The sequence below is a fragment of the Melanerpes formicivorus genome, unplaced genomic scaffold, assembly GCF_026170545.1.
Source record: "Melanerpes formicivorus ecotype bairdi unplaced genomic scaffold, bMelFor1.0.p_v2 SCAF_1, whole genome shotgun sequence".
In the NCBI taxonomy this organism is placed as follows: Eukaryota; Metazoa; Chordata; class Aves; order Piciformes; family Picidae; genus Melanerpes; species Melanerpes formicivorus.
The window spans coordinates 34,119,412-34,143,368 of NW_027142353.1; the positions used below are offsets into that span (position 1 = coordinate 34,119,412).

Consider the following 23,957-nt stretch of genomic DNA (forward strand, 5'->3'; position numbering starts at 1 on the left):
GTTAATTTATCTGCAGTTTTCAGTAAAGCCTGGAGCTGATTGCCAGGGTGGCTGCTCCTTGCCAGGGAAGGATTTGGTCACCATTTAGAGCAGTCTCTGAATTGACCTTGGTTTTTGTCATGTTTTTAAGCCATTCACAGGCTCCCCCCTGCCCCCGTCGCCCAGCCCATTCTTTCCCCTCAAGGATGGACAAGACAATTTTTGTTGCTATTTATGCTTATTTTAAAAGGTCTTTCACTGAATATGGTGCTGACCCCAACTATGTTCCAGCACATCTCGCTGGATCATCCCAAGGCCATGGCCCCATGGTGCCTCTTCCTTTACCCCATTGAGAATATGGAGTGATAAGCTCCTGGTTTGAGTATGATAAGAAATTAGCCAGCCTGTCTGTCCCATTTTCCACCTTGGAAGGACACAGCCATGAATGCAAAAGCAGCAGGAAAATCTGTGGATTAGATTCATTACCTGCTTCTTAATGCAGCTGCTTGTCAGTGACCTAGACCCCTGTACTCAGCACTGGTTAGGCCACACCTTGAGTCCTGTGTCCAGTTCTGGGCCCCTCAGTTTAAGAAGGACATTGAGACACTTGAACGTGTCCAGAGAAGGGCAACAAGGCTGGGGAGAGGCCTTGAGCACAGCTCTGTGAGGAGAGGCTGAGGGAGCTGGGGTTGTTTAGCCTGGAGAAGAGGAGGAGGCTCAGGGGTGACCTCATTGCTCTCTACAGCTTCCTGAAAGGAGGTTGTGGCCAGGTGGGGTTTGGTCTTTTCTCCCAGGCAACCAGCACCAGAACAAGAGGACACAGTCTCAAGCTGTGCCAGGGGAAGCTTAGGCTCGAGGTGAGGACTGAGTTCTTCCCAGAAAGAGTAATTGGCCATTGGGATGTGCTGCCCAGGAAGGTGGTGGAGTCACTGTCCCTGCAGGTGTTCAAAAAAGGATTGGACGTGGCGCTTGGAGCCATGGTTTAGTTGTCAGGAGGTGTTAGGTGTTAGGTAATAGGTTGGACTTGATGATCTCTGAGGCCTTGTCCAGCCTGGTTGTTTCTGTGATTGACATGCTGGAGAAGTGGTCTGAGGAGAATCTCATGCATATCAGTAAGTCAAAGTGCAAGGTTCTATACCTGGGTTGGGACAATCCTCAATATTAATCCAGGCTCTGGGATGAAAGGATTGAGAGCAGCCCTGCAGAGAATGACTTGGAGGTGCTGGTGGATGAGAAGCTAGACATTAGTCAACAATGGGCACTTGCAGCCCAGAATGCCAATGGCATCCTGGTCTGCATCAAAAGAAGAGTGGCCAGCAGATCAAGAGAGGTGATTCTGCCACTCTGCTCTGATGAGACCTCATCTGAGGTACTCTGTCCAGATCTGGGGCCCCCAACACAAGACAGACATGGACTTGCTGGAGCAGGCCCAGAGGAGGGTCACCAAGATGATCAGAGGGCTGGAGCATCTCTGCTACTAGGAGAAACTGAAAGAATTGGTTTTTTTTCAGCCTGGAGAAAAAGAAGGCTCTGGGGGAAACATTATAGCTGCATCTCAATATCTGAAGGGGACTTACAGGAAGGTTGGGGAAGGACTGTTTAGAAGGGCTTGGAACAAAAGGATGAGAGACAATGGTTTGAAACCGCAGCAGGGTAGAGTTAGGTTGGACATTAGGAGGATACCCTCATTTCACAATGAGGGTAGTGAAATACTAGAGCAGGTTGCCCAGGGATGTAGTTGAGGCCCCATCCATGGAGACATTCAAGGGCAAACTTGATGGGCTCACTGCAGGAAGCTTGGACAAAGTGACCTTTGAGGGCCCCAGCCTGTGATTCTGTGAGATTCTGTCTAGAAATTACTGTGCTGTTAATGGAGATGAGTACAACAATAGCAGAGGGTGTGACAGAAAGGAGCCCTGCAAGTCCACTGCCCTCTGAGCTCCACAGGAAGGAATGAGGCAAACAGGGTCTTTTCCAACCTTACTGATTTTATGATTCTATGATTCTACTGGATTTGGCTCCTGGGTACTCAGAGGGTGCACTCAGCCTCTGGAGCACATACAGAGCTGGGTCCCCATACCTTGGATCAGCCTAGGCTTTTCATCTTGGTGCAAAATGGGAAATGCAGCACTGCCTGCGAGCTCTAATTTTTGAGCCCTCAGAGGGGTGATTTCCCTGTGTTCAGGGCAGGCTTAGTGCTGCTTGGGCAGGTGCCTTTCACCAAAACCCTTGCAAAGTCTTGTTTGCCTCTTGCAGAAGGAAAATGAAAGGTGAGGTGTGGTAAAATCTAGAGCTGAAACTGGCTGCTGCAAGAAGTGGGTGAAGAAAGAACCAAACACGAGGAAACTTTGATGGAGTCATATTCGAGCAGAAGAGGAGCTGTTTCCTTGGGCTGGTGTGTTTGAAACCAGAAGGGACTGTTATTGGTTAGCATAATGAGAAGTCAGAGCACTTCCTTCAGTTGACTCCCTGATGAACTCAACTTGACCTTCTTCATATAAGCATCAGGTTTGTCTCTCCGGGAGAGGAAAATCCACCATGGCCCTGGATCACTTCCTCCTCAAGATCAGTCCCCACCTCAGGATTTGCATTTTGGGGTGTTTTTTGGTGTGAGCTGGCTTAGCTTCTGCAGATACCCCTTGGATCTTGTGCGCACCCTCACTTGATCCTGCATTTGTATTCCCTTTCAATATATGGTAACCCTGCAATGAATGCATGACTAGGGCAAAGGGATGCCTAGGGATGCCTACACCTGTAAAGAAGCACAAACAAACCTTCCTCACATCATCTTTCTTTCTTGCCTTGTTCAGCAGAGCCTGGGCTCTGAGGCTGTGGAGTCTCCTTCTCTGGAGAGATTCACGATCTGCCTGGCTGTGATCTTGAGCACTTGTGTGACCCTGCCTTAGCAGGGAAGCTGGATTAGATGATCTCCAGAGGTCCCTTCCAACCTGCCCCCCTTCCCCCCCAGCTGTGAGTTTTGTCTGATTCTGTGACTCTGGTCCAAGAGCAGGAATGAATAAATGCAGCTACACCCCAGGGCAAGGGCTTGTCCTTTCCTTGCTGCCAAATGACTGACACCATCTGAATTCTTTGTATGGAGCATCACATTCTCCAAGTTGTCTCACAATGCAGTCTGTCAGTGAGAGGAATGGCACTGCTCCTCCTCTGCTATATAGCATTTAATGCAGAGAATGTGCAACCCCCCAAAGCTCTTGCAAAGATTAAAAACCTGGGTGTGAGGCAGTGGAAGGTGCAGCACAGAAAGCATGGCAGGGTGAGGTGTTGTCCTAAGTGAAGGCACTTAGCTCAATGCAGTTGTGTAGACACTGCAATTGAAGGATGAATTCCTTGGATGGTGCTGCCCTCAATATAAGAAGGATATGGAGCTGATGGAGCAGGCCCAGAGGAGGGCCACAAAAATGATCAGTGGGATGGAGGACCTCTGCTGTGAGGACAGCCTGAGGGAGCTGGGGGTATTCAGCCTGGAGAAGAGCAGGCGCCAGGGAGACCTAATAGGAGCCTTCCAGTACCTGAAAGGGGCTACAAGAAGGCTGGAGAGAGACTGCAGTGATAGGACAAGGGGCAATTGCTTCAAACTAGAGAAGAGCAGATTTAGATTGGATATTAAGAACAAGGTTTTTTACTATGAGGTTAGCTGAAGATTGGAACAGGTTGCCCAGGGAGGTGGTTGGGGCCCCGTCCCTGGAGATATTCAAGGTGAGGCTCAACGGGGCTCTGGGCAGGCTGAGGGTGTCCCTGTTGAGGATGTCCTTGTTTAATGCACAGGGGGTTGGACTAGATGACCTTTGGAGGTCCCTTTCAATCCAGACCATTCTATGATTCTATGATTCCATTGCTGGAAGAGGTTGTGAACGTTCCTGTCTTGGAGCTGCTGCTGCTGCTGTACCTTCCTTGTTGTGCCTCTCAGTAAACTGGAGGCAAACTAAGCATGAATTAAAGGCTCCAAAGTCCCATCTGGAAATGCTGTGTGTTGCCTGTGTTACTGGGAAGGGCAAGCAGATGAGGAGGAGATCACCAGTGGGGAAAGTGGTGTTACCAAGGAGAGATGAAGCTTGCTTGAGTTTGACATCTCTGTGAACTCCTGCAGTTTCATGACTTGAACTCATGGCCTCATGGGGAGATTCCCACTTGTATTAAGTAGAAACTTCACCCTTTGTTTTTTTGTGTGTGAACATCCATCCCCCTTGGAGCTGCCAGCCAGTGCTGGCTAACACTGGGTGCCAACCCTGCTGCCAAGTTCCTCTCCATTTCCCTCTGTGATTCTCCAGTTCCTTCTCTCACCAGTGGCAGGAGCTCAACCTTTTCCTCATGGCTGAATATTGAATCATAGTCTCTAAATAACAGCCCTTTTGGTCCTGCTTCCCAGAGAACAGAACCTCCTGAGTACACATTTCCATTCAGAAAAGCATGCCCAGCAGGCTGAGGGAAGTTCTTCTCCCCCTCTACTCTGCCCTGCTGAGGCTGCACCTGGAATATTGTGTTCAGGTCCGGGCTCCCCAGTTCAAGAGAGACAGGGAACTACTGCAGACAGTCCAGTGTAGGGCTGTGAAGAAGATGAAGGGACTGGAGCATCTCTGTGGGGCAAAAAGGCTGAGAGACCTGGGACTGTTTAGCCTGGAGAAGACTGGGAGGGGATCTTCTCAATGCTTGTCACTATCTAAAGGGCAGGTGTCAAGAGGATGGAGCCAAACTCGTTTCAGTGGTGTTCAGTGACAGGGCAACAGAGAGTGCAAACAAATTAGATCAGAGGAAGTTCCACTTAAACATAAGGGAAAACTTCCCTGTGAGAGTGCCAGAGCACTGGACCAATCTTCTAGAGAGGTTGTGGAGTCTCCTTGTCTGGAGTCTTCCAAAAGCCATCTGGATACTGCAAAGCTGTGCAAGCTGCACTGGGTGACCCTGCTTTGGCAGGGGGTTTGGACTAGATGATCCCCAGAGGTCCCTTCCAATCCCCACCAATCTGTGATTCTGTGATTTCCAGAGGGTGCTTTTCTCAGAAAGCAGGTTTCTCTGTGAAGCTACACCCAGGGTGTGAGTAGCCAGAATAGGTGTGGGCTGGAAATCATTTATTTAAATGGCTTAAACTCATGGTAACCTCTTCTCTATCACTGTATAGTCAGGGGTTAATTTGGGCTGTAGTGGGGTCAAGTCCTGATCTCGGATTGAGGTGCTGCTGTGCTATAGATAGGACACAATCCCAAAGCCAAGGGTAGCTCCTCACCCTGGGACAGTATGGGTCAAGAGGGTGTGGGAGGTATCCCCATGGAAAAATAGTTAGAAGGTTTTGATGTGAGATATGCACAGTGGTGGAAAGTGGAGATAATTTTCCTTTCCAGCTTTGGGATCTTTCTTTTTTTTCCATCAATAACTTGGCTTTTAGGATGATTAAACAGGAACAAAACAAAAGCCCCACACATGATTTAGATTCCTAAACCATGCTTTAGAAGATTGCCTTTCAGTGAGGCACAGGAGCTGGGATTCAGGCAGGGCAGTGCTCAGCAGACACGAGTGCCAAACCTGGATTATGTTTCTTGGAGGCAGAAATGGTGCAGCCAAGCTTGTGGCCACATCAGCTTGCTCCAGGATTTCACAATAGCTCTGTGATGAGTAGGTGGGTTTGGACCATTCCTTCCAAAACATTGTGGTTTCTCACAGCAGGAATTATTTGGATAGGTTCCTCTCTTCCCAACAAAACATTCCCACCACCATGTCCCCCAGGGTGGGGACTGATGGCTCTCGAGTGCTGCAAGCTGTGGAACATCCTCACAGCTCATGCCTGTGGTTCATGATCCTTTGCTTGTAGCAACATGACCATGAGGCTCTCCAAGAACAAGTCTGGGACCTGATACGGATAGTTTCAAGCCAAAGCAGTTGTTTTGGTTGAGGTTAGAGCCCCCAGCTGGAAGTGCTGGAGTGATTGAGGGTGCAGTATTGCACAGTGAGGGGACAGGCTTTGGAGGGTGGCTGTATCTGACAGCATTTAACACATCCAAGTGCCAGGTGCTGCACTTTGGCCACAGCAACCCCATGCAGTGCTACAGGCTGGGGTCAGAGTGGCTGGAGAGCAGCCAGGCAGAAAAGGACCTGGGGGTGCTGATTGACAGTAGACTGAACATGAGCCAGCAGTGTGCCCAGGTGGCCAAGAAGGCCAATGGCATCCTGGCCTGTATCAGGAACAGTGTGGCCAGCAGGAGCAGGGAGGTCATTCTGCCCCTGTACACTGCACTGGTTAGGCCACACCTTGAGTCCTGTGTCCAGTTCCGGGCCCCTCAGTTTAGGAAGGATGTTGACTTGCTGGAACGAGTCCAGAGAAGGGCAACGAAGTTGTTGAGGGGTTTGGAACACAGCCCTGTGAGGAGAGGCTGAGGGAGCTGGGGTTGCTTAGCCTGGAGAAGAGGAGGCTCAGAGGAGACATAGAATACATAGAATAAACCAGGTTGGAAGAGACCTTCAAGATCATCATGTCCAACTCATCAACCAATCCAACCCACCCAAACAGCTAACCCATGGCACCAAGCACCCCATCACGTCTCCTCCTGAATACCTCCAATGACCTTATTGCTTTCTACAACTTCCCCACTGAGTTTGGTGTCATCGGCAAGCTTCATCAGAAACATCATCAACCCAGCCTGAACCCATCATCCAGATTACCTAAGATGTTTAAGAGCCTTGGGTCCAGTATCAGTCCCTGGGGAACCCCACTTGTGACAGGTTGCCAGTTTGAAAAAGCTGTTCAGCATCACCCTCTCTGGCTGTGACCTGCCAGCCAGCTCCCACTCACCACACAGACCTCCTGTCTAGACTGTAACACAAAGGAGTCCTGGGCTGAGTCATGCTGAGGTGTTCCAAGGGTGCATCCCTGGGTGGGAGGAGCAGGAATGAGAGGTCCAAGGTCTCTGCACTTGTTCCAGTCTCCTTCCCATCTTTCTCCATCTGCTCCTGATGTGGTGCAGTACTCACATTGGGTTGCATCTCTCCACATCTCATTGCTTTAACAGAGGTCTCTTTCAGAGACTCGTAGAATCATTCTGGCTGGAAAAGACCTTTAAGATCATCAAGTCCAACCATTCTCTAACTCTACCAAGTCTGCCATGTCTCTCAGCACCACATCTCTGCATCTTTGAACACCTCCAGGGATGGTGGTTCAACCACCTCCCTGGGGAGCCTATTGCAGTGTTTGAGAACCCTCTCAACCAAGAAGTTATTTCTAATAGCCAGTGTAAACCCCTCTCTTTTGTGTCTTTATTGTTAGGATACTCCAAAGGTAAAACCACAGAGGACCTGTTGAAGCTGCTAACCCTGCTGATTGACCTTTAGAGCTTTTTATGCCACCATCCCTGCTTTTTCTGGTGCCAAAATAAATAGCACAGCATGGTGCTGAGGTACACAAGCAGATTTATAGGGTTGGGGGGTGGTGCATGTTTTTTGATGCCTCCCTTCATGAGCAAGTCCTGTTTGCTGTGGGTGGAGGGTGCAACGCCTTTTGCATGGTGTGGCAGCTGATAACAAATACAAATGTGTGCATAGTCAGATACTATTGGGTGGGTTAGCCTTAGGGTTGTCTGACTGACTGAGGCTATGGAAACCACCCCAAACAGTTCTATGGGGTGTGAATAGAATAGAATAGAATAGAATAGAATAGAATAGAATAGAATAGAATAGAATAGACCAGACCAGACCAGACCAGACCAGACCAGGTTGGAAGAGACCTTGAAGATCATCATGTCCAAACTATCATCCAACACCACCTAATCAACTAAACCATGCAACCAAGCACCCATTAAGTCTCCTCCTGAACACCTCCAATGATGGTGACTCCACCACCTCCCCAGGCAGCCCATTCCAATGGGCAATCACTTGCTCTGTGTAGAACTTCTTCCTCACCTCCAGCCTAAACCTCCCCTGGCACAGCCTGAGACTGTGTCCTCTTGTTCTGGTACTGGTTGCCTGGGAGAAGAGACCAACCTCTGCCTGTCTACAACCTCCCTTCAGGTAGTTGTAGAGAGCAATAAGGTCTCCCCTGAGTCTCCTATTCTCCAGGCTGAGCAACCCCAGCTCCCTCAGTCTCTCCTCATAGGGCTTGTGTTCCAAACCCCTCACCAACCTCATTGCCCTTCTCTGGACTTGTTCCAGCAAGTCAACCTCCTTCCTAAACTGAGGGGCCCAGAACTGGACACAGGACTCAAAGTGTGGCCTAACCAGTGCAGTGTACAGGGGCAGAATGACCTCCCTGCTCCTGCTGGCCACACTGTTCCTGATGCAGGCCAGGATGCCATTGGCCCTCTTGGCTTCCTGGGCACACTGCAGGCTCATGTTCAGCCTACCATCGACCAGCGCCCCCAGGTCCCTCTCTGCCTGGCTGCTCTCCAGCCACTCTGACCCCAGCCTGTAGTACTGCATGGGGCTGTTGTGGCCAATGTACAGAACCTGGCACTTGGATGTGTTCAATCTCATGCCCTTGGACTCTGCCCATCTGTCCAGCCTGTCGAGGTCCCTCTGTAAAGCCTCTCTACCCCAGCTTGGTGTTGTGTACTGGTATACTACCAGCCAAACCTACCTTCTGATGTAGGATGAGAGAAAATGGCCACAAATTGCATCAGAGGAAGTTTAGGTTGGTTACAGGCTCTGAGCAACCTGTTCTAGTGTGAGGTGTCCCTGCCCATGACTGGGGGGTTGGAACTAGATGGCCCTTGAGGTGCCTTCCAACCTTGATAATTCTATGATTCTGTGATATTAGGCAAAATTATTTCTTTACAGAGTGGTCAGGCTTTGGAACAGGCTGCCCAGAGAGGTGGTGGGGTCACCATCCCCAGAAGTACTCAATAAAACATGTAGACATGGTACTTTGGGACATGGTTTAGTGGCTATGGGATGATGGTTGGACTTGATGATCTTAGAAGTCTTCTCCAACCTTAATGATTCTATGTGGTTGAAGCTGAGCCACTGAGGATATGATTTTTAGCAGGACCTGTAGCAACAGTACAAGGGTTGATGGTTTCAAACTACAAGAGGAGAGAATCAGACTAGCTAGAAGAGAGATTTTTTTACATTGAGGGTGGTGAGTCACTGGCTCAGGTTGCCCAGAAAAGTGGTAGATGCCCCATCCCTGAAACCATTCCAGTTCAGGCTGGATGGGACTCAGAGCAACCTGCTCTAGTAGAAGATGTCCCTGCTGACTGCAGGGTTGGACTAGATGACCTTTCAAGGTCCCTTCCAACCCAAACCATTCAACAGGGATTCTGGTATTCTATGATAAAGCCTCTGACAACAGACTTCAGCCCTGGTTTCCTACCCTCACCCTGTTTCCCTTCCCTGTGTCACCTTGGTGCAAAATCCCATCCCAGTGCAGGCACCTTTGTGTCATCTCACTGTGCTTAGACACATCTTGGCTGTGTGAGTGACATTTAAGACAGGGGATGCTTGTTTTCCACCACCCCCACCCCTCCCCATTGCCCATCAGGGGGGAACACAGCCATGCTAATAGCTTTTCTTGCTGAATTTGCAAGTCTGAGTGAAAGCTCCTGAGCCAGCCAGGCTCTGCAGTGCAATTAGGCTGTTCTGCTCCTTGCAAAATCTCCTTAGCAAAAAATGGTCCTGGCATGCAGCAGATGTTGCATCTCACATGGATATTTTGCCCTCTGAGCTTTTTCCCTCCCTGCAGCTGGCTTGACACGATCCAGATCCCCAGTGAATCTCCAGCTCAGATATCTGCCCTGGGAAACATTTTAGGATGAGACAGCCACTGATTATAAAGTCAATTAGAAGGTGATTTGCTCATTACTGCTCTGTGTGGACTTAGCTGGAGAAGATGAGGGTGATATTAGCTGGAGGAGATGAGGGTGAGACCTCACCTGGAATACTGTGTCCAGCTCTAGGGCCCCCAACACAAGAAGGACATTGAACTGTTAGAGAGGGTCCAAAGGAGGGCCACAAAGATGATCAGAGGACTGGAGAACCTCTCCTACAAGGACAGGCTGAGAGAATTGAGACTTTTCAGACTAGAGAAGGGAAGGCTCCAGGGAGACCTTAAAGCTGCATTTCAATACCTAAAGGGGACCTACAGGAAGGCTGGGGAAGGACTGTTTGTAAGGACTTGTATCAACAGACTGAGAGACAATGGTTTGAAACTGGAGCAGGGTAGATTTAGATTGAACGTTAGGAGGAAGTTCTTTGCAGTGAGAGTGGTGAAATACTGAAACAGGATGCCCAGGAATGTGGTTGAGGCTCCATCCCTTGAGGCCAGAGTTGATGTGGCCCTAAACAACCTGATCTTGGAGGTGTCTCTGCTCACTGCAGGGGGTAGGGCAAGATGACCTTCAAGGGTCCCTTCCAACTCAATGGAGAGACTGAGGGAGCTGGGGATTGTTCAGCCTGGAGAAGAGGAGGCTCAGGGGAGACCTTATTGCTCTCTACAACTACCTGAAGGGAGGTTGTAGACAGGCAGAGGTTGGTCTCTTCTCCCAGGCAACCAGCACCAGAACAAGAGGACACAGTCTCAAGCTGCCTCAGGGGAGGTTTAGGTTGGAGGTTAGGAAGAAGTTCTACACAGAGAGAGTGATTGCCCATTGGAATGGGCTGCCCAGGGAGGTGGTGGAGTCACCATCACTGGAGGTGTTCAGGAGGAGACTTGACAGGGTGCTTGGTTGCATGGTTTAGTTGATTAGGTGGTGTTGGATGATAGGTTGGACATGATGATCTTCAAGGTCTCTTCCAACCTGGTCTATTCTATTCTATTCTATTCTATTCTATTCTATTCTATTCTATTCTATTCTATTCTATTCTATTCTATTCTATTCTATTCTATTCTATTCTATTCTATTCTATTCTATTCTAATCCATTCCATTCCATTCCATTCCATTCCATTCCACTCCATTCCACTCCATTCCACTCTACTCTACTCTACTCTACTCTACTCTACTCTACTCTACTCTATTCCATTCCATTCCATTCCATTCCATTCCATTCCATTCCATTCCATTCCATTCCACTCTATTCTATTCCATTCCATTCCATTCCATTCCATTCCATTCCATTCCATTCCATTCCATTCCATTCCATTCTACTCTACTCTACCCTACTCTATTCCATTCCATTCCATTCCATTCCATTCCATTCCATTCCATTCCATTCCATTCCATTCCACTCTACTCTACTCTACTCTATTCTATTTTATTCTATTCTATTTTCTGATTTAAATCCAATTGAAAGGAAATTGTGTGTGTTGGGGGGAAGAATCCCTAAGGGGAGAGCAAGAAAAAAACACACCTGCTTTTTGGTGGGAAGCAGAACTGCACCACCGAGAGCAAGATAATTTCACTGCACCTTTCCCCCCCTTCCCTCCCCAGTTGTGAGCAAATTGACCTGTTCTGGGCTTCCATAAGCCAGATCTGGTACCTCTGCAATCAGCCTCTCATTGAGAGAGATCTCAAAGTCCTCTCCCAGCCCTGACTCTGATTTCCACCTCTGTCCCACATCCCTTGCAGGAGGTAGGGTGTGGGAAGGAGGATATGAATCACCAGAACTTTGAGCTATGAGTTTGGCCCTCCTGTGTTATCAGACTGCATCTTCCCATAGGACCATCCACACATGCTTTATATAAGTTGTGTTTTGTTTCCTGGATCTCAGCAGCCATTTCAGCAGGAACTTTCAGGGAGGACAAATAATTTCTGATTGTTCTTAGGATCCTTGAGATTCTACAAGGTAGGTTCTCCTTGTGGGTAAAGAAGCATGAATGGCTCTCTTGGCCAGAGAGGTGTAGAGCAACAGACTGAAACCGTAGCTTCCCTGCAGCCATAGCTTTTGGCTTCCTCCTCTCTGTTTCTGCTGTTCACTATCTGTGTCCATAGAACCATGCAGGAAGAAAATTAGAGAGGCAAAAGCCCATTTAGAGCTCAGACTGGCCACTGCTGTGAAGGACAACAGAAAATCCTTCCATAAATATATCAATGGCAAGAGGAGGGGCAAGGACAACCTCCACTCCTTGGTGGACATGGAGGGGAACATAGCAACAAAAGATGAGGAAAAGGCAGAGGTACTTAACACCTTCTTTGCCTCAATTTTTAATAGCAGGACAGAATGTCTTCCTGACAACTGGCCTCCTGAGCTGGCAGATGGAGGCAGGGAGCAGCATAGTTCCCCTGTGATCCAGGAGGAAGAAGTTAAAGACCTCCTTAGCCAATTGGATCCCCACAAGTCCATGGGACTGGATGGGATCCATCCTAGAACTGGCAGAGGAGCTGGCCAAGCCGCTCCCCATCATTTTCCATCAGTCCTGGCTCACTGGAGATGTCCCAGATGACTGGAAGCTGGCCAACGTGATGCCCATCCACAAGAAGGGCCGGTTGGATGAGCCAGGGAATTCCAGACCTGTCAGCCTGACCTCAGTGCCAGGCAAGATCATGGAACAGGTCATCCTGAGTGCAATCACACAGCACTTAGAGGATGGCCAAGGGATCAGGCCCAGCCAGCATGGATTTAGGAAGGGCAGGTCCTGCCTGACCAACTTGATCTCCTTCAATGATCAGGTGACTGCCTGGTGGATGTGGGGCAGGCTGTGGATGTGGTCTACCTGGACCTCAGCAAGGCCTTTGACACCGTCCCCCACAGCAAACTCCTGGCAAAGATGTCAGCTCATGGCTTGGACAGCAGCACTCTGTGCTGGGTTAGGAACTGGCTGGAGGGCTGAGCCCAGAGAGTGGTGGTGAATGGTGCCACATCCAGCTGGCAGCCAGTCACTAGTGGTGTGCCCCAGGGATCAGTGCTGGGCCCCATCCTGTTCAATATCTTTATTGATGATCTGGATGAGGAGATTGAGTCCATCATCAGTAAATTTGCAGATGACACCAAGCTGGGGGCAGGAGTTGATCTGCTGGAGGGTAGAGAGGCTCTGCAGAGGGACCTTGACAGGCTGGACAGATGGGCAGAGTCCAAGGGCATGAGATTGAACACATCCAAGTGCCAGGTTCTGCACATTGGCCACAACAACTCCATGCAGAGCTACAGGCTGGGGTCAGAGTGGCTGGAGAGCAGCCAGGCAGAAAGGAACCTGGGTGTACTGGTCGATGGTAGGCTGAACATGAGCCTGCAGTGTGCCCAGGTGGCCAAGAGGGCCAATGGCATCCTGGCCTGCATCAGGAACAGTGTGGCCAGCAGGAGCAGGGAGGTCATTCTGCCCCTGTACTCAGCACTGGTTAGGCCACACTTTGAGTCCTGTGTCCAGTTCTGGGCCCCTCAGTTTAGGAAGGAGGTTGACTTGCTGGAACGAGTCCAGAGAAGGGCAACAAAGCTGAGGAGGGGCTTGGAACACAGCCCTGTGAGGAGAGACTGAGGGAGCTGGGGTTGCTTAGCCTGGAGAAGAGGAGGCTCAGAGGAGACCTTATTGCTCTCTACAACTACCTTAAGGGAGGTTGTGGACAGGTGGGGGTTGGTCTCTTCTCCCAGGTAGCCAGCACCAGAACAAGAGGACACAGTCTCAGGCTGCGCCAGGGGAGGTTTAGGTTGGATGTTAGGAAGAAATTCTTCATAGAAAGAGAGATTTGCCATAGGAATGGGCTGCCCAGGGAGGTGGTGGAGTCACCATCACTGGAGGTTTTTAAGTGGAGACTGGATGAGGCACTTGGTGCCATGGATTAGTTGATTAGATGGTGTTGGGTGATAGGTTGGACTTGATCCTCTCAAAAGTCTTTTCCAACCTGGTTAATTCTATTCTATTTTATTGTATTCTAACCATAGAATAGTTTTTGTTGGAAAAGACCTTTAGGATCATCAAGTCAAATCATTTGCCCAACACTGCCATGTAACCATTAAATCCTGTCTGTCGGCAGCATACGTACATCTTTCAAGTCCCTTCAGGGGTGGTGACTCCATGACAGCCCTGGGCAGCCTGTTCCAGGGCTTCAGAACCCTTTTTGGTGAAGAGATTTTTCCTCATATCCACCCTAAACCTCCTCTGGCACAAGTTGAGGCCGTTTCCTCTTGTCCTATTGCTTGTTATTTGGGAGAGGAGACCAACCCCCACCTTGCTTCCACCTCCTTTCGTCCAGCTGTAGAGAGTGAGGTCTCTCCTCAGCCTCCTTCCCTCCAGGCTAAACAACCCCAGTTCCCTCAGCAGCTCCTCACATGACCTGTGCTCTAGATTCTTCACCACCTTTGTTGATCTTCTCTGGATGTCAAGGAGAGGACACAGTCTCAAGCTGCACCAGGGGAGGTTTAGGCTGGAGGTTAGGAAGAAAATTCCTCCCAGAAAGAGAGACTGGCCATTGGAATGTGCTGCCCACGGAGGTGTTGGAGTCACCATCAGTGGAGGTGTTTAAAAACAGCCTTGATGAGGCACTTAGTGCCATGGTTTAGTTGATGAGATGGTGTTGGGTGATAGGTTGGTCTTGATGATGTCTGAGGTCATTTCCAGCCTGGTGTATTCTGTATTCTGGACATGCTCCACCACCTCAATGTCCTTCTTGTCCAGACTAGGAGCAGTCATGCCCCAGGATGTGATGGGATGAAAGAGAGGACTGTTTGCTGAAGCCTTGTGTGCCATGGGGCAGTTTGAGCTGATTCTGTGGTGACTGAGCTCTGAGCCCAGGAGGCCCCCAGGCTGTGCATGGGTGCAGACATTTGTGGGCTGCCCTCTTCTGTCGAGGTCATGGTGCATGGAGCGTGACGTGGTGTTTGCTTTTTGGTGCTGTGCCTCCCTGGGTAAATGTTACTGCTCACCTGGGTTTGGTCAGCTGCGTGGGAGGGACGAGAGGACAACAAGGTGATGACCTCCTATGGCCAGAGTACCTCTGCTTCTCTCCTGCCCTTGCATCTGCAAACCCCAGGCCCTGTAATTCAGTCTGGCTGCAGAGGAAGCTCCTTGTCTCTTCCAGCTCTGTGCACAGGAGAAGGAAAGCTACATTCAATGCTGTTCCATGGGATCACAGAGTCATAGAATTGTGTTGGTTGTAAAAGACCTTTAAAATCATTGAGCTCAGTTAGTAGCACCAAGTATGCTGCTGAGCTACATCCCTCTGCACCACATCTCTGCATCTTTTAAACACCTTGCTCATCTTCTTGAGCTAGTTACCACTAGCCTCTAGTTTATCACCCACCTCTGAGTGTGAGCCTGGTGCTCGATGGCTCTCAGGGTGCTTTGCACCCTGAAGGTGCTGCAGCACGTGCTGGTGCCAGCCGTGCAACCCTTGAGGCTTTGCAGTCTTGCTGTAGCAGTATCTTGGTCCCTTGTTCTCACCACAGTACTGGCAGAGCTCCCAGGGAATGTCATCCCTGTGGATTGAAGGCCATACAGTCTAGACTGAGGCTCAGCAGCTTCAGTGAGGACTGGATGTGGTAGTTTTAGGCTGTGCCTTTAAAAAATGTTCACAGGTCTTGAACAGAAAGTAGTGAAAATGCAAATAAATCACTGCTGGGTGTGAAAGGGAAAGTAAAGCTAATTCTAGACAGAGTGATTGGCCATTGGAGTGGGCTGCCCAGGGAGGTGGTGGGGTTGATATCCCTGGAGGTATTTGAGAAAAGATTGGATGAGGCATTTAGTGCCATGGTCTAGTTGATTATTTAGGCTTGGGTGATCAGTTGGACTTGATGGTCTTGCAGGTCTCTTCCAACCTGGTTGATTCTGTGATGTCCCTAAGTTCCTTCTAACTACATGGATTTGATGAGTCTGTGCTTAGGATCACTGAGCTCAGTGCGGGGGCTGGAGGGTGCTGCTTGGTCTATCTGCAGGGAGGCATGGCCACCCCTCTTTGCTCTTCAGGGTGGATTCCTGGGAAGACTCACTGAACCTTTTGGGATTTGACTTTTGGGAAGGCTCACTGGGCAGAGCTCAGGTGCTGTTTCCTTCCAGCCAGGCCTGTATATTGTGCTGGAATGACCCTCCTGCCAAGCATCACTGCTTCCCCAAGGCCTGATGCATCTCCAGACATGCAAGATCCTGGGTCAAGGGAGAGCCTGCCACCCCCTGGCACAACAGAGGACTGTAGCATTTAGCAGCCTTCATGTTCCTAGGAAACTTCCAATCCATCTGCAAGCTGCCACTGGGCTTTGCACATTATGGGGGAAGGAGATTAAAAAACCCCTGGGCCGCTAAATTGTACAGCAAGTGTGTGCTTTCAGTCACAGCCATGCTGGGCCAAAAGCACCTGGAAATACCACATCCAAGTGTACACCTGAATGGGAAACACCTACTGCAGCACCTGAAAGGCTTCTTGAATGAGTTCTTCAAGAACAATATGCCCTTAAGGACTCATCTGCATGATCACAGAATCATAGAATGGGTTGGGTTGGAAGGGACCTCCAAAGGTTCAATCTTCTCTTTAGTGATTCACAGAATTGACAGCATTAACCAGATTGGAAAAGATCTTCAAGATCATCCAGTCCAACCTATCACCCAAGGCCATCTAATCAACTAAACCGTGGTACTAAGTGCCTCATCCAGTCCAAGCCCCTCTGTGGCAAACAGGGACATTCTCAAGTAGATCTGGTTGTCCAGAGCCCTCCCAAGCCTGGCCTTAAATATCTCCAGGGATGGGGCCTCAACCACTCCCCTGGGCAACCCATTGCAGTGTTCCAGTGAGAAGAGAAGCTGAGTCAAATGGGCATTATTGTGTTTTGAAGAAGAAACCTGCCCTGGCCTAAGCATTTCCAGCCATGGCATCTTCCTTGCTGCCATGGGTCTGTGAGAAAAAGGGTCTAATAAGCTGCATCTGTCAGCCCTGCCTGGCCAGGCTGCTCTTTTGTTGAGTACATAGGGGCTTCCCTCTGTCAAAATCAGCAACCACAGGGGGCTAATTTGCAGACTCTTTCCTGGTGGTGGGAAATCACAGCTGGTGATGGGAAATCATGTCCTGGTGATGGGAAATCTCAGCTAACTGGCAGCTCTGCTCTTAGGAAAGGTCCCTGAGCATCTGCTGCCCTCTACCCTATGCTGTTTTCTGCCAAGCAGGATACATTCTTCATTCTTTCACCTTCTTCCTTGTCTTCTTAATACCAAGCAACCTCTGGTTTGTACACTGCAGATTTACCCAAGGGTAGAAAGGGAAGCTGTGGTCCTCAGATGGGGCAGAGTTGGGGTTGTTCAGCCTGGAGAAGAGAAAGCTCTAGGGAGACCTTCTCATGGCCTAGCAACACTTAAAGGGGCCAATAAGAAAGATGGGGGCAGATCTTCTAGCAGGACCTGTTGTGATAGGACAAGGGGTGATGGTTTGAAACCATTGGAGCATAAATCTTATGAGGAGTGACTGAGGGAGCTGGGGCTGTTTAGTTTGGAAAAGAGGAGGCTGAGAGGAGACCTCATTGCTGTCTACAACTACCTGAAAGGACAATGTGGAGAGGCTGCTGCTGGGCTCTTCTCACAGGTAATGAGTGATAGAACAGAAGGGAATGGCCTCAAGCTGTGACTGGGTAGGTTTAGACTGGACAGTACGAAAACATCTTTCCCAGCAAGAGTGGTCAGGCTCTGGAACGTGCTGGGCAGGGAGCGGGTTGAGTCCCCAACCCTGGATGTGTTTCAAGGTGGTTTATATGTGGTGCTTGGGGCTATGGTTTAGGGGTGACCCTTGCAGAGTAGGGTTATTGTTTGGACTTGGTGATCCTGAGGGTCTTTTCCAACCTGATTCTGTGAAACTAAAAGAGGAAGATTCAGGCTAGATAGGAGGAAAAAATTGTTTTACACTGAAGGTTATGAGGCATTGGTCCAGGTTGCCCAGGTAGTAGGTGCCCCATCCATGGAAACATTCTGGGTCAGGTAGTTTGGGGCTCTGAGCAACCTGATCTAGTTGAAGGTGTCCCTGCTGACTGCAGGAGGCGTGGACTAGGTGACATTTAAAGGTCCCTTGCAGCCTAAAGCCTTTTGTGATTCTGTGAAAAAAGGTGCCTCAGCCCCCCAGAATAGGGTCTCTTAGCTCTGATCTTGCAGACAGACAGGATGGATGCATCCCCTGCTGCTGGGTGCTTCCTCAGTGGTATGAAACAGGAGTGAACCCCCCCTGCTCCTCTCCCAGCCCTGCCTGTATTCAGTGCTGATGAGAAGTGCAGGCGGCTCATGCCTTTGCTGCCTGTCAGCTTGCTTCCCTCTAGTGCTTATCCCAACCTCCTGCAACACCAACAGCTGGGAGGGGAATAGTCCTTTCTCTTAGGTTTGATCCTTGCACAGTTTGTGTCTGGATGAAGATCAGATTATTATTTTGGTGTACTGTGCTGGCTGGTATGGGTGGCAATAGCAGGAGGTGTTTAAGGAGCAATTCCTGTTCCTCCCTGTAATGGACTCCTCACTACAAGAAGGTGCTGGAGCATGTCCAAAGAAGGGCAAGAAAGCTGTTGAAGGGTCTAGATCACAACTACATTGAGTCCATCATCAGTAAATTTGTGGACGACACCAAGCTGGGGGCAGGAGTTGATCTGCTGGAGGGTAGAGAGGCTCTGCAGAGGGACCTGGACAGGCTGGACAGATGGGCAGAGTCCAAGGGCATGAGATTGAACACATCCAAGTGCCAGGTGCTGCACATTGGCCACAACAACCCCATGCAGTACTACAGGCTGGGGTCAGAGTGGCTGGAGAGCAGCCAGGCAGAGAGGGACCTGGGGGTGCTGGTTGATGGTAGGCTGAACATGAGCCTGCAGTGTGCCCAGGAAGCCAAGAGGGCCAATGGCATCCTGGCCTGCATCAAGAACAGTGTGGCCAGCAGGAGCAGGGAGGTCATTCTGCCCCTGTACACTGCACTGGTTAGGCCACACCTTGAGTCCTGTGTCCAGTTCTGGGCCCCTCAGTTTAGGAAGGATGTTGACTTGCTGGAACGAGTCCAGAGAAGGGCAACAAAGTTGTTGAGGGGCTTGGAACACAGCCCTGTGAGGAGAGACTGAGGGAGCTGGGGTTGCTTAGCCTGGAGAAGAGGAGGCTCAGAGGAGACCTTATTGTTCTCTACAACTACCTTAAGGGAGGTTGTAGCCAGGCAGGGGTTGGTCTCTTCTCCCAGGCACCCAGTACCAGAACAAGAGGACACAGTCTCAGGCTGTGCCAGGGGAGGTTTAGGCTGGAGGTCAGGAGGAAGTTTTGCACAGAGAGAGTGATTGCCCATTGGAATGGGCTGCCCGGGGAGGTGGTGGAGTCGCCAACACTGGAGGTGTTCAGGAGGAGACTTGCTAGAGTGCTCGGTTGCATGGGTTAGTTGATTAGGTGGTGTTGGATGATAGGTGGGACACGATGATCTTGAAGGTCTCTTCCAACCTGGTCTATTCTATTCTATTCTATTCTATTCTATTCTATTCTATTCTATTCTATTCTATTCTATTCTATTCTATTCTATTCTATTCTATTCTATTCTATTCTCTTCTATCCTGTCCTATCCTATCCTATCCTATCCTATCCTATCCTATCCTATCCTATCCTATCCTATCCTATCCTATCCTATTCTATTCTATTCTATTCTATTCTATTCTATTCTATTCTATTCTATTCTAAATCTTATGAGCAGCAGCTGAGGGAACAAGGATTGTTCAGCCTAGAGAGAGGAAGCTGAGGGGAGACCTTCTCACTCTCTCCAACTTCCTGAAATGAGGTTGAAGTGAGGTGGGAGTTGCTCTTTTCTCCCAAGTAAGAAGCAATGGGACAAGAGAAAACAGCCTCAAGTTGTGTCAGTTGTGAATTGTACCTTATGAAAAATTCCTTCCTTGAAAGGGTTGTCAAGGCCTGGAACAGGCTGCCCACAACAGTAGTGGAGCCACCATCCCTGGAGGGATTTAAAAGCTGTGTAGATGTGGTGTTAACAGATCTGGTTTAGTGGTGACCTGGCAGTGCTGGGTTAGTGGTTGGACTTTATCTCAAAAGTCTCTTGCAACTCAAAAGATTCTAGGATTCTATGGATTGAGGCATTGCAGATTTTTGGGGGAACATGTTCTTCTGAGTGCAGCCAGCCTGAAAAACTGGGAGGTGTGTGGGAAGAAGGAAAAACCCACCCTTCCTTTCTCCCCTTCAAATTAAACATAATAACAAAGGGGAGAAGATTCTTTCAGCTCTTTGTTGGTCTCATTCTCTCCCAGCCTCCAGCTGGACATGACCTTCCAGACTGGACTGTTAAGAAAAAAGCAGTGTTTCACATGAAGCTTGCTTAACACCCTCACAGAATCACAGGCTGGTGGGGGTTGGAAGGGACCTCTGGAGAATATCTGATACCCACCTCCCCTGCTAAAGCAGGGTCACCCACAGCAGGTTTCCCAGGATTACATCCAGCAGGTTTGGAATCTCTGCAGAGAAAAAGTCTCCACAACCTCTGGGTAGCCTGATCCAGGGCTCCATCACCCTCAAAGGAAAAACAAAAGTTTCTCCATATGTTTAGGTGGAACCTCCTGAGTTCCAATTTGTGCACATTGTCCTTTGTCCCATCACTGGGCACCACTGAAAAGAGTCTGGCCCCTTCCTTGTGATCCTTTAGATACTGATAAGAATTGAGATGATCCCCTCTCAGGCTAAACAGCCAAAGGTCTCTCAGCCTCTCCTCATGAAAGAGATGCTTCAGTCCCCTCATCTTCTTTGTGGCCCTCTGTAGGACTGTCTCCAGTAGTGCCTTGTTCCTCTTACTTGTCCAGGCTCTAAGTGGGAGCAGGAAGAGGGAGAGCTGGGCAGTGGAAAGGCAGTGAGGTTGGTACCTGAGTGATTGGAAGGATGAGTTTACCTGCTAGCTGCCTCCTACCCAAGTTTCTCCCTTGATGGTGCCTATGCACAATCCACCATGCTGGTTTTGGTGTCAGTATGAGCATTTCATCCCCCTGGCCCAGCTACAAAGCTTTTGGCTCACTGAATTTTCTCCATCTGCTGTGCTAAGGATCTGGAAGGACAGACCTCCTGAGTGAGGACACTTGGCTTCTTGCAACCATCACTGAGCTCTCAATCTACCTTGAGCTTCCCTAGGTGAACTGTCTGATGGAGGCACTGTGAGTCTTCATCTAAATACTTGGTGCTGCCCTGCCCTTGTCCCTGCAGGGTTTTATTTTTGGAGGAATCCACAAGTTCCAGGTTGGGAAGCAGTGGGTTTGAGTGATGCTCTCATGCTCTTTGGGGCAAAATAAGTCTTCAGAGGTGGCCTGTGCAAGTATCAAAGTTCTAGGAGGCCAAATGCAAGATCCTTTAACTGGGTGGGAACTATGCCAAGCACAAATGCAGGCTGGGAGATGTTGGGGTTGAGGGCAGTCTTGTGGAGAAGAACTGGGTGTGCTGGTGAATGAAAAGCTGAGTATGAGCCAGAAATGTACATTTGCAGCCCAGAAAGCCAGCTGCATCCCAGGCTGTATCCACAGCAGTGTGGGCAGCAAGATGAGGGAGGTGATTCTCCCCCTCTGCTCCACTCTGGTGATACCTCACCTTCAGTGCCAGATCCAGGTCTGGGGCCTGCAGCATAAAGAAGACATGGACCTGTTGGAGCAGGTCCAGAGAAGGGGCATGAAGGTGATCAGGGGGCTGAAACATGTCCCCTGTGAGGACAGGCTGAGAGAGCTGGGGTTGTTCAGCCTGGAGAAGAGAAGGCCCTGGGGAGAACCTGTAGCAGCCTTCAAGGGGACCTACAGGAAAGATGAGGAGGGGCTCTTTTTAGGCAGTGTAGTGATAGGATGAGAAGTAATGATCGCCAACTGACAGAGGGTAGATTCAAATTAGATATTGAGAAGGAATTCTTTGCGCTGAAGTTGCCCGGAGAGGTTGTGGAAGCCCCATCCTTGAAAGTGTTCAAGGCCAGGTGGGATGGGGCTTGGAGCAAACTGATGGTGGGCAGGGGATTTGGGGCTAGATGACCTTTAAGGTCCCTCCAAACCTCTCTGTGGCTCTATGAGAAGCTTATAAATCAGTCACAGACTAGAGAGGGCTGAAGGGCTTATGAGAAATGATGAAGAGTGGTCTTAGAAGAGGGGATGGGTCACTAGGTCTGTAATGGTCTGAAAACATCACCACCAGGGATAATTACAGCAAGGCTGTGCTGATGATAGAATAGAGTACAGAGGAGGACTGGTGTGGCTTCAGCAGTGATACTGCCCATGTCCTGGTGAGAGCACAAAGCAGGACAAAGTTCTCCTGCCACCAGTGATGGATGAGGCCAGCAGAAAGCTGTAGGTGGAATTTAAATGAAGCTTGAGGAAGAGAAGCAGCAGCTTTGCTCCTGACTTCCTGTTCTTTTTGCTTACCCAATGTCTCTTTTTTCCTCTTGTCCCACAGGAAATCTGTGATGATCCACATCTCTTTGTGGATGGCATCAGCTCCCATGACTTACACCAGGGCCAGGTTGGGAACTGCTGGTTTGTGGCTGCCTGCTCCTCCCTGGCATCCCGGGAGTCTCTCTGGCAGAAGGTAAGTGGTTCCCTGTGCCAGAGGAAAGCCTGGCTTCAACACCTTGGCTCTGCATTGTGTTTGTCCAGCTCAGAGGCTGGTTCTTCAGGGATACTTCAGGTCCTGAAAAACTGTTCATGTGCAAAACCTCCCTTAAAGGACTGTCTTTCAAGGAGAATTAGTCATCACAGCTGCACTCACATCACACTCAAGGCAAACCCTTGGCCAGTTTTTCCTTAAGCAAGTGGATAAAGTCCCATCCTGTCCTCCAGATCCCAAATCCAACCCTCCCCACTCCAAAATAACCTAAAACCCAAGAACAACAAAAATCAGGATGCTCAGCTGCAACATTTGATCCATTTCTCTGGCTCCCATGGTTTTACCTCTCTTTGCCTGGTGTTTGCCCACCTTGGCCATGAGACACCTTGTGCTGGGACAGGTAGAGTGATTTGAGGGTATTGGTGTCTCTCCCATCTCTCTGCTTCCCCAAAGCATCCATCCTTGGCATGTCTCATGTCTGGATTACACCATGTTGCAGTGCTCCTCTAAATGTTGGGTGCAGAGGAACTGGGGGCCAGAAAGCCACCAGGAAGCTGCACCACAGCAGGAGACTGCAGACCTGGGGAGCAACCACAGAGGTACGGAGGAAAAAGAGGTCTTTAGTGCCACATCCTTGGACAGCCTGTGTCCATCATTAGCCATGTCCTCAGCTACAAAAGAAGGCAGTGCTATGAAAGCCAAGACAAACATGGGCTTCAGTCCCTGGTGTCTCATTGTAGGACAAGAAACCAGCAAGCTGCAAGAACCTTTTCCTAGACTTTTACTGCAGAAGGCAGCCACCAAAGTCCTACAGTGTGTGCAGACACCATCACCTGCTTCACCCACAGGCTCCTACTGCAACAAAGCCTAAAGGGTTTCTTCAACTCCACACCTTTGCATCTGCTCTGTGTGCTGGGTACTTCCAGCCTCTGCTGCTTGGGGGTTTCTTGATCATGAGCACTGTGCACAGGAACTTATTGTGGCATCTCCATTTGCTGTTAAAATCACAGTTTTGCTTCATGTGGGAACAGGATAGATGTTGCTGGCTTTGGACAAGCAGAAAAGTTTCCTCCTCATGGTGGCTGTGGTGACTGTTGTGGCTCTCAGATGTGGTGCAAAGGGTTGTTTAGCTTGTTCCTCTGCCTCTCCCAAGGGTGAGCAGGTGAGCTGTCTCCCCTCCTCACCATTCACTTCCAGCCCTGCCCTGGGAAATGCCAACCCAGCTGAAGCCAGGTCCCTTTGGACACCTCATTATTTCAGCTTGCCAATGGCATTGCTTTTACTCCCTTGGCAATTTGGCTGGGGGATTTGTGGCTCCTCGTTTTCCGTGCACTGAAGTCTCAGAGGCTCTTCTTTACCTGCCTCTTTCTTTCTGAAAGGTTTGTTTTCTGGCAGAAGCATAAGATGCAGTCTTCACCCCAGCATTCCCTTCCAGTGATGGTCAGTTTGCTGTGATGGTCACTACAGTACTCTGGTCAGACTGCTTTAGCACACTTCTCCTTTTGGAGACCTCTGAATTAAATGAGACTTTTGCACCTCCTTTGCAAGGTGCTTTGAGAGCTTGTGATAAATTGCAAGGAGTAACCATAGCGCTAATCTGCAGCAGCAACTTTT

At 49.6% G+C, this 23,957-nt stretch overlaps 1 protein-coding gene across 1 annotated transcript in view; it reads left to right on the forward strand.

Annotated features, from left to right (window-relative positions):
• The window catches only part of CAPN5 (calpain 5), a 96,012-nt gene that overhangs the window by 36,631 nt on the left and 35,424 nt on the right, over nucleotides 1-23,957 (forward strand). Inside the window, exon 3 of the mRNA XM_068139596.1 lies at nucleotides 22,194-22,325. Coding sequence (XP_067995697.1) covers nucleotides 22,194-22,325 — 132 coding nt within the window. The remainder of the gene's footprint in view (nucleotides 1-22,193; nucleotides 22,326-23,957) is intronic.